General features: G+C 35.5%; 1 protein-coding gene across 1 annotated transcript in view; it reads right to left on the minus strand.

The window, feature by feature from the left end:
* The window catches only part of LOC107085383 (structural maintenance of chromosomes flexible hinge domain-containing protein 1-like), a 34,626-nt gene extending 23,835 nt beyond the window's left edge, over nt 1–10,791 (minus strand). The window contains exons 1-11 of the mRNA XM_015375668.1: nt 10,459–10,791; nt 5,121–5,196; nt 4,884–5,039; nt 4,719–4,801; nt 4,107–4,240; nt 3,893–4,007; nt 2,290–2,409; nt 2,046–2,209; nt 1,869–1,962; nt 1,571–1,778; nt 1,360–1,492 (exon numbers count right to left, since the gene is read on the minus strand). Coding sequence (XP_015231154.1) covers nt 1,360–1,492; nt 1,571–1,778; nt 1,869–1,962; nt 2,046–2,209; nt 2,290–2,409; nt 3,893–4,007; nt 4,107–4,240; nt 4,719–4,801; nt 4,884–5,039; nt 5,121–5,196; nt 10,459–10,560 — 1,385 coding nt within the window. The 5' untranslated portion in view covers nt 10,561–10,791. The remainder of the gene's footprint in view (nt 1–1,359; nt 1,493–1,570; nt 1,779–1,868; nt 1,963–2,045; nt 2,210–2,289; nt 2,410–3,892; nt 4,008–4,106; nt 4,241–4,718; nt 4,802–4,883; nt 5,040–5,120; nt 5,197–10,458) is intronic.
* Between the last annotated feature and the right edge of the window lie 218 nt (nt 10,792–11,009).

Below are 11,009 nucleotides of genomic sequence, written 5' to 3' on the forward strand. Positions count from 1 at the left end.
AAACTCCCTGAGGAATGCTTCCAGCACCTTGTTGAATCTATGCCACCAAGAATTGAGGCAGTTCTGAAGGCAAAAGGGGGTCCAACCCGTTACTGGCATGGGGTACCTAATAAAGTGGCCGGTGAGTGTATAGTGTTTGGTGTCCACCTGGACAACAGATTTGACTGGAGATACGACTGTAAAACATTCCAACAGAGGTCACCAACCTTTTTAAGGCTGAGGTCTACTTTATGGATACTGAGTCATAGGAAGGACTACCAATACGGATCTATGAACTGGAGGGATCAGTGTTTACCTTAACTTCATACATAATAAGCAGATTTTTATTGTTTCTTTAAACTCCTTATTTTCTTTATGATATTGCCATTTTGAAATATCTATAAATGTTTAAATGCAGATTTGGATTGAAATGATAAAATGCTCTATAAATGATAAAAAAAAAAAAAGAAGAGCAATAGAATAAAAATAAAATTTCAACTGGAAAGTTGTGCTTTTTTTAGAAGACACTGTGGGCACCCCATGTCACCTCCTTGGTGCCCACAGGGACCACGTTGGTTACCCCTGGTCTACAAGAAGGAACAGAGAGGACAGTACTTCTTAAACAAGTTTAGGTCTGTTGGCATAGCAGTATCAGTGCCAACAACTTAAAGAAGCTCAGCAAGCTGGTAAAAAGGATTGTTCTGGGAACTCCTCTAAAATCCTTGGAGATTTTTTTTACAAACAATTCTTCATAAAATGAAGAACATCATTAACAGCAACAGGCATTCTCTTCAAAATGCTGTTAGAAACACAGTGTTCCCACTCATAGGCCTTTCCAAACCTGCAAACCAGCAATCAACATCTACAACAGGGTGTTGCGGAAACCCCTATATATGAGTTGCAATATCACATTTCCCTTTTTGGGTAGTAAAAAAAAATTTTATTGATTTTTTTTGTTTGCCGCAAGGTCTGAAGGTATTTTACAGTTCTTATTGATGTTAAAATTATTAGTGTGTTCATTTATTTATATATTTGAAATATATTTGAAATCCCAAGGAAGATAGGGATAACCCCTTATTCTTCATTAAGTAAGATATCTAGACAGAAAGAAAAAAAAAATTCATTCCTTTAGATCATTAAACTGGATTATGAGCTCTCTTATAAGCTTTAAATTGTTAATGCAGTTTAACAGAATTAATAACTTCCTTCTAGATTGCAAAATTGAAATTAAAGGTCTATGAGCTTCCTTACATAACAAAACCATTTTATCCACAAATGAGGAAACTGGGCTTATAACTTAGTGTAGAAAACCTTTACAAAAACAACCCGAAAATATAGAGATATTCCAATAAAAATCTAAATGGATAAGTTATTACTTACTCAGAAATCGTTGTGTAGGGGATGAGACGTCCATTCCAGTAACATTCAAAGATGTCCCTCTTCCCCCTTGCCTGATTTATGGCGGTAGACTCCCTTTCATCATCATCATCATTATAATCATCCTTACCAGGGACTAAAAACAAAAAGAAGTAAATCCTTTTTAAATATATGTTAAATAAAAGTGAAATAACACCACATCAGATCTTAATACCTTGTTTGACATATGGATCTTTAGGATAGGTCTCTCTGTCATAGAGAAATGGATGGTATCTAAGAACACCCTCAACAATGCCATGATCCATAGTTTCCGCCCTAAACTCAAATGTGTCTGTGGCTGCATTTATGTATTGTGTTTGCATGTCATCATCCACTTGTCTGAGATTGATCGTACGTGGGCTCTGGGAAGCCTGCAATGTTACCTGATGAATTAAAAGAAAATGAAACTTTAAATGTTTTCAGTTAACACAGTAGTTGTCAGCTCAAACTGGAATTATTGTGATCAGACATACAAGAATGTCAATTCTTGGCAAGTTCTCTGATCTTTGTGAAATGTCTGTTTTGCAGTTTCCATTGACTCCATGAATGTAATAATGATAGATGTGGCTGAAACACATTAAAACAAAAAGATATTTATCATTATCCAGACTCTATACATGTACAGGTTTCATATGGGGAGGTAAACTCACGCTAGCTCTCTGGTCCACTCATCAAAGTCCTCTTTCAGGTATTTGATGTGATCATGAGAAACTCCTGTTATGACAACCACAGTGAAGCTGTTCTTTCCAGTTTCTTCACTGATGATTTTACGAAGGAACCGTTCTTCCTCTGTTATGTGTGAGAAGTCACCAGGCTGCAGCACAAAGATAAGTGTTCTTATTTTTACCTGAGTTATAACTCTCTCTTTTTAATATGAAAATTAAAAGCTCTCACCCTTCTGTTTAGAATGGTCCCTCTGTAAACATCCTCTTTTTTCTGCTCCTTTTTCTGAAATTCCTCCTTCGACAGAACCAGCTCATGAATATCTGGAGAGCCAACTGGTTTGCTGATCATCTGTTTATTACAGAAAATCAGTTTTCTTTGCCATATATATTTTCAATGACTTAAACTCAGTGAATATTGATATAGTAAAAGAAAATGATTTATTTTTGTAATAATTGTAGTGAAAAACCTATCACATAACTATGGTTACTTAAGAGGTAAAAAAAACAGCTTCCCCATCTTACATACTAGAACTTTGTAATAGCTGTTGTTTTTTAAATTATTTACCTTTATTATCATACTGAGGTTTTTTATTTACTTTATTTTATGTTTCTGCTTATGTTTTCTTTTCCATGTAATACACTTACATTATTACTGCTGCTGAAATATGTTATACAATTAAACTTCCCTTGCATGTTAATTTGATTAGGTGTGATTCCTTTACAATGAGTGCTGTGACAGGTCTGCTGCAGCTTCAGCAGGTAAGTGAGCACAGCAGACTCTTGTCTGCATATCCAGAGACATGAATGTCTCAGCATATGCTTAGATGTGTTAAATTGAAAAATTTATGATAAAAAGATCTGAAAAAAATGTATTAGCCTTATTGATTAACAGTTTATGTTAGATTGTATTTTATGCGCTCCATAGATATTTTTGTGTGCTGAGAATGAGCGAACAGGGCACAATTACACGAGTGCACAGCTTTGAGGGAACATTGCAAGTGACCCATTTGTTTGATACCAAATTTATATAACTCGTTCAAGCATTTCTGGGCAGAGCCTCTGGAAGTAAACTATACCTACATCTTCAATGTTTAACAACACAGGACGATATCACTTTACAAATGGAAGATGAAGTAATTTAAAATATGAATAAATGTTTGACATTATGGAACTTTCACTGAACTTGTATGATCCCCAACCAACAGCTATATCCAAAATTGAATAGCAATTTGGTTTTATGATTTTTATCATAAAGACCTTCCTACTGCATTTGGGATGAGTTTCTAGTTGACTATTTTGTGGCCATTGGTTGCCTTCCTGGCTTCCTGTTTTAAAAACACTGTGTGGGAGGAGGGAGCAGGTAGAGAACAGCAGCCAACAATTTAGTTGGTGGTATAGGAGTCTCTGCAGTGCCTTAGTGCAGTGTCACTGCAGCTAAGCAGAGACAGTACATAGGTGACTTATTAAAGCAGTTTTTGCATTTGAGTAAGTAGTGTAGATTGTCATTACTTTACAAATATTTTTGCTTTGCCTCTCTACATTAACCTTGTGCTGCAAGCTGGACTGTCACAAGATCTGAGTTTTCAGCCTCACAACAAATCCATCTTAAAAGAATGTTAAGATTTGAAGAGAAAAAAATCTGAGATTAGAGGTTTAAGTCACATTGCCCATACCTATTTAAGGAAAGGCAGGTTTGTTTGCTGACAGAAATATTTAACTTTTTCATGATATTCTAATTACTAATGTTTTACATTGGTGTTATAGTAGATAAAACATGGAAGTAATAGCCCCAACTCCTGCATTTTAATGATTAAAATGATATTGATACTTACTCTGACAGCATTGCCCATGTGGAAACATGCTCTTTTTCCTCCAACTCCAAAAAAAGATATGTCACTGTTGAGACTCAGAGGTACAGGATCAGGGAAAACATACCCCTCTCTTTCCCTAAATTTAATCATAGGAAATTAGAGAGGCACTGAATAGAACAGGGTTTTGCTTCAACTGACTGACTGGAAAATCTGAGATTTTCACAGAAAAACCTACCCTTCAAACAGGCTGTTATCCCTCGTGAACTTAGAGAGTCTGTACACGGCCCAGTTATTGAGCTGCTTTGAGGTCATTCCGCACCCATTATCTAAGACAATTATTGCAGGTTTCCCAAAAGTTCTGTCAAACATCTGGCAAAAAAAGGAAAGAGGAAAAAAGCTAAGACATGACACTATTACTAAAATTATCAAGAGGTTTATAACTTTGTTGATACATTTCCGCAACATGCCTCTAAAATTTTCATTCACATTCAACCTTTTCCACATTTTTTCTAATAACAATGACATAGAAGGTGACTCATAATTGGACAGCAAAAGAAAAAAAAAACTGCAAACTATTCAAACTATTAGCCACAGAGTGTAGTGTACCTATGTAGTAACCCCTCTTTAATCTGACACCTTGTGTACTTTGAACTGTTATGTGAACACCTTAGAGGTTTGTTTGAGAACATTAGTGAATAAACAGCATCATGAAGACTAAGGACCACAGCAGACAGGTGTGGCAAAGTTTAAATCACAGCTCAGTCATACAATTACTAAATCTAAAGCTTTTAACATCTTAAAAGAAAACATAGTTAAAAAAGGCAAAAAAAAAATAAACAAAACCAACCACCCTTATCTCTATCTCCCTGAGTCCAGTGTTTTTTGCAGTAGCTGAAAGAGCGTTGTCCACCAGCTCAGCAAGAGCACAAGCTGAAAAATCATAAGACAAAGGTTTAGATTGTCCATTATGTTACCAATTCAGCAGTACCATTTTCGTCACACAATAACTCACGTAGTGATTTCTGGCCCTCGGTGAAGTATTCATTTGTCCCACACTCAGTCAGTGTGTTGTAGTGAGGAACAAATTTAACCTCCTCATTAACTGAAGCTGGGAGGTCTTGGTCTTTTGCTCGTAGTAGGTAGAGGGTCCTCTCATTCTTCACCTTGTCTATAATGAGTAAATGAATAATCTTCTGTTGTCTCCGCAACAAGAACTAACGTTTGTACAAACATGAACAGATTTACTCACCAAATTTTATATCGTCCACTACTATTCTGTCAGTTGTGGTCAAAACAAAAGTTTCATGTGAAGGGACAGCAAATTCCTGTTGGGACAAAAACATGACTTTATGTTTCTCATATAATCACAGTAACAAAGTAGTAACAAAAAGGCAAGTGGTTGCAATTAGGTTGCTTGTTATATCACAATTGGATGGATATTTAATAGAAGTGGATAAAACCAGGGGATTGTCTGCTGTAGGTGAGAAAATACTCTGGAATAACTTTTTAATACTTTTTCAATATTATATTTGAATCCAAAATATATCTGCTTATACAACTCCCAAAACTGAGCATGAAATAAAAAAAAAAACTTACACAGACCATTCTTGTTAGATGAATACATACTTTAGCTACTGTAAACAATGTTTAGAAATGTGACTCTACTATCCTTTGTACTATAACTGTATCTGATGCTGTGGAGTGGTTGCCTGGTGGTTAGGGCACTGCGCTTGGAACCCAAAGGTCCTGAAAAGCCTCACTCCCACAGACTGCCACTCTGGGTCCCTGAGCAAACTACCCTTAACCCCCACATTCCTTAAACCCCAAACCCCACACAATTGTAGCCCAATGCTCCCCAAGGAGATGGGTTAAATGCAGAACAGTGAATTTCTTGGCTTTGTACTTGTGACATTGTAATGACAATAAGGTTGAATTCTATTCTATTTGCATCCATTGGTACAGATTTCAAAATATGTATCTTTGCTTCCTGATAAATCAAGAATAGAATTTAAAATCCTCCTTCTCACATATAAAGCCTTAAATGGCCAAGCTCCATCTTATATCAGAGATCTGATTGTTCCTTATGTTCCTAACAGAGCACTTCGCTCTCAATCTGCAGATTTACTAGTGGTTCCTAGAATTTCTAAAAGTAGAATGGGAGGCAGATCTTGTAGATATCAGGCTCCTCTCCTATGGAACCAACTACCAGTTTTAATCCGTGAGGCAGACAACCTGTCTACTTTTAAGGCTAGGCTTAAAACTTTCCTTTTTGATAAAGCTTATAGTTAGAGTGGCTCAGGTTATCCTGAGCTATCTCTATAGTTATGCTGCTATAGGCTTAGACTTCTGGAGGACAAAGGGACCCCCATTTCTATATTCTGCTTTATTCTGTCTCCTGTCTCTATTCTCCCACTCTGCAGAATCCGTTTGTTCAATCTCTAATGTTATTCTCTCTCTGCTTTTTGTCATAGTAGCTTCACCTCGTCTGGTCCTGTGTGGCTGTGACACCATCCTGGACAGAAATATGAGCTGTGCTGCTGCCATCAACATCGTTGTTTATAGTTGTATGAGATCTGCCTGCTTTCCAGTGTAGTCCTGTTTCTCTGACTGTGACTGGCTGGATGTGCCCTCTTCATCCTCTGACATGGGAGCTGGCTCGGTGCTCGTCTGTCTTGCAGTGTGTTTCCTAGATGAGGCCGCCTTTACAGTTGCTTTTTGTATCTCTGCTTCTGTCTCCTTGAACCCCAGTCGGCCTCGGCAGATGGCCACTCAAACTAAGCCTGGTTCTGCTGGAGGTTTCTTCCTGTTAAAAGGGAGCTTTCCTCTCCACTGTCGCTACAAGCATGCTTAGTGTGAGGGATTGCATTTGAGTCAATGAGTCGATGCAATCAACTGTTTTTTCTTAGAAAACTTTGAATCAATTTGACTGTATGATCTGTTGAACTGTAAAGTGCCTTGAGATGACATGTGTTGTGAACTGGCACTATAGAAATAAATTGAATTGAATTGAAAATGGAAAAAAACAAATTAATGTTATGTCAGTTTTGGTCGGCAAAAGGGAAAAGCATAATGTCAAAAATAATTTTACAGAGAAAGCAACTAACTGTCCATTATAAAATTCTACCCTGATTAACAGCAAAGAAAACAGGTAAGGGGATAATCAGAAAATACAAGAGGTTAAACAATTTTCACTCAAAGAAAATACAAAAACAAAACATAGATAAATAGTTAAATAAATACAAATCATTACTTAATAAATCCAAGTTCACACAAAATAACACATACAAATAAACACCTTCAAGAACTGGCCTTCTTTCCCCATTGGTTTGCCACAACAGTTTTAATCAACAGCTGAAACATGTTACTACTTTTTATTGCCACACCCTGCAATGCAGTCAAACCAGGAAAGGTTAAGCGCTTTTCAACTACACGGGTACATGAACCCGATCAATTCAACAGTGAAAAACTAAGGGCAAACTTGCCATCATTTTTTATAAAAAGCTGATGGCTGGTCCCTTACTTCTCAAGGATGTGTGAAATGTTCTGAAAAGAACAAAAAAAAAGGCTCCATTTCTTGGTCTGTAACTTAATCATACATCACAAATAAATAATTACATTTCTAAAAGTAATGGGACTCCTGCTCTCTGTAAGAAAGATGTTTGCCTTTCCGTGTCTTGTTTGAGCCCCATGACAAATAAGTTACTTTTACACAATCACATATGATGAATTCAGATCAGCATTGTACTTTAGAGATGATCCAAAAATGTAATCAGAGTGCTTAGACCAGCGAATGGTTAAAGTAAAAAAAAAAATGTATACAGGTTTTTGAACTGGGCCATAAAAGAGATGAATACCTATAGCTCACTATATTCCCATTGTTTAAAAAGAAAACTCTGATGTCCTTCTAAATTCAGTTCCTGCAATATTATCGTTAATCAGCCTGATATGAGTTGAAATGCAGAGCCTGTATGGAGGACCAAATGAGTCAAGTAAAAACAAACAAGCTATTTAAAACAACATTTAAAGCATGCAATTTGAAATCTCACTTAAAACATAGTTAAAACTGAATTATTAAAGAGCATTTATAAATTGTATATTATTAAATACCGGAATTGGAAAATGTATTTGTTTAATGCTATTTCTAAATGGAGATTAAAAAAAAACAAAATTCAGAAATCTAAACATAAATAACTTATCTAATCACACCTCTAAAAAGGATATTCCTTATTCTATTTAATTGTCAAGTCCTTTTTGAAATTGCATTTAATGTTTGCTTTACCCACTTCATTTAACATTTCCATGATCCTTCTGGCCCTATTTATTCTTCTAACGGTTTCCGTTTTCCATTGTGACCCTTCTGGTCCTTCAGCACACTGAAAACACAATTAAATCAATCGCAGCTGATTTTCAGATGTAAACAGCATTCTCAATGGTTAGACAGCCACAGATGGATCGTAACGTTATAAAGAATAGCAGCTGTGATTGTTACCAATTGAAGCAATTAATTTAAGTTGGAGGTGCATTCTCCCTTTAGAGTATGGTGTAAATACTGTAGTCTATATTGGTATCAGCAGACATAATCAAAACAATGGGTGTAAATTATGTGACACTTATGGGCTTCCTATGTAGTGAACCAGTGTGACTGTAGGATCTGGTTGAATTGTCTTTGTAAAGTGCCTTGAGATACAGTAACATGTGTTGTGAAATGGCTCTATATAAATAAACTGAATTGAATTGAATATATGAACTTCTGCTGTTAAAGTGAATAACAGATACATTTGTCTGGATGAAAATATAACATTTATTTGAATTTTATAATAGAAGCCCTTAATAATATTAATGTAAATGTTGTTTTTAGGATCTATCCCTTGTTCTTTATCCTGTGATTATATTCTGTATGAAAATGCTTAGAACTCAAAAAACATTTTAAAACAGTAAGTAATCTCGAACGATAAACAGTGAAAAGATCTTATATTCACAGTACCTTTTTAAGGATGCTTTTGTGTCTAAAACCTCCCATATTTGGGCAAGTCATGGCCTGTGTAATTCTAAGGCCTAGGCAAGAGCAAGCATGTGTGAGTGGAATTATATTTTAGTATCATCATCCTGCAGTTTGCCAGGGAAAACAATTCATAGTTTTGTTATTCTTGCAAAGACATGTTTTAATATAACATTCCATTTAACAAACTCTTATTTAATTGGTACTGGTTGTTCCTTACAACTCTTGATGAGACATAAGTCATGAATTACAGAAAACTTTTTAAGAAGAATGAATAAACAGCTGATGAGTCTAAATCATTGGAATTTATTAAGTCCAAAAGATTGATTTTCAGTTTAGCTGCAAATAGCTAGACTCTGTTTGTACCATCAAGCAATTATAAAACTCATCAGAAACACTACACTGGGGCTAGCTGGTTGGCTTATTGTTCTGGTCCGTCCGCTCCATCCTGCTGCCTGATTAGATTAGCTACTGCTTGCTTGTACGCTGCTAAAACATCTGTGCTGGTCTTCTGGAATTATTAAAACTTTCTACATTTTATTTAACAGCCAAAATAAAGAAATCTTCCCTTCTATGGTTAATGATTAATAACTCCAATTGTAATTATTGTGTAAGTTTATTAACATATACTGGTGGATAAAATCACTCAGTCTGAACTGATTAACTGCCCACTTTACAAGGTACATAAGTTAATATTTTTAATTAATAAACTAAATTCTTAGTTATATTCATTTGAGGCTTATAAACATTTATCACAACCATTTCAGGTATTTTCTTTTATTGTGGCCTTTGATTAAAAATAATTGATTATTAACTATAATGATACATGTTAATTATATTCAAATCAAACAGGTAAAATAGCAACTATCGACCCATCGCTTGATAATTATCTTAAACAGTTAGCTCTAATTTTGTTAACCTCTTGATATTCACATATTTTCTTTCTTTAAGTTTATATTTTTATGATTGCTTTAGTGGTTAATTGACCATCTTTAAAAGTGTGCTGTAGATCTTGATCTCAAATGGATTTGGATCTAGTAAGATAAGGGAAATTAAAATGTTCTTCCTGGCAGCAAAATTACTCAGGATTGTAAATCCCTGAAAAAATAAAATGAACTAATTATTTTTTTGTCTTTTAGAAAAAAATGTAACATTACTGTTTTTGTCTTAGAGGTTATTCACTTTTTTCCCTGTGGTATAATTCCTACAGATGTATCCTTCAGCTGTGCACACAGCTATGTTTTATCTGAGGGAGATGTCAGTTGCAGGTGGTCCAGCAGATAGAGATAAAAGCTGTTTTCAGAATTTCTAAGAAATTCTAAGCGATCTTCACTTTGAGGGCCGATAAAGGCCGAGTAAGTGAAGACCTTCGATGCTACCTTTATGAAATAACATGTCCTTGTAACAGAGATGGGCCAAACCCATCTTAAAAAAAAAGATTCATTGCATGTCACATTACTTTATTGGAAATCAAGCTGTAACTATTTTGACAAATAATAACTTACCTCTCTTTAGAGTCCCATGAAACAATGCTCAAGCTTTTAAAAAGGAGTCAAACCACTAGAACAAAAAAAAAGCCAAAATTTACCTTTTTCACAACTTGCAGAAAGCCATTGAAGTCCAAATTACTGGTTTCCAAAGTTTTCTTGATGACCTTTTTTTCAAAGCGGCAGTCATTCACTTGCAGCATTTTGTGTAACGTTCCTTGCTACAAAGAGACTTCCAAAATGGGAGAACTATGCAGTCTTTGGAGTGTGTCCAAAATACAAAGTCCAAGCAAGTATTTGTTCAACTCTTTCCCAAAGCATATTCATAGATGAATATCAATGCAGACCTAACTTTTCACTCTGGTTTTGAGCAAGAATTATTATAAGGCTAATTCCGTGATCCATCGATTTACAGCCATAGAGATTGTGGTTAATCAGGTTTTGCTGTTGGAAACCACCCACAAGCAAAACAGAAAAAAAAGAAAGAAAGAAACGCCTACTATGATTGAAAAACACCTACCTATGTTGTGCTGTGAACTCTTCTTTTGTTTTAGTCACGGCTTTCTAGCAACATAGACCTTTAGCTGACTAGTACTGCTCAGACCAGATAGAAGAAAGGGGATATTTTCTCAGTCAAACTTTACATTTTGCC

The sequence above is a fragment of the Cyprinodon variegatus genome, unplaced genomic scaffold, assembly GCF_000732505.1.
Source record: "Cyprinodon variegatus isolate N-32 unplaced genomic scaffold, C_variegatus-1.0 Scaffold123, whole genome shotgun sequence".
Taxonomy (NCBI): Eukaryota; Metazoa; Chordata; class Actinopteri; order Cyprinodontiformes; family Cyprinodontidae; genus Cyprinodon; species Cyprinodon variegatus.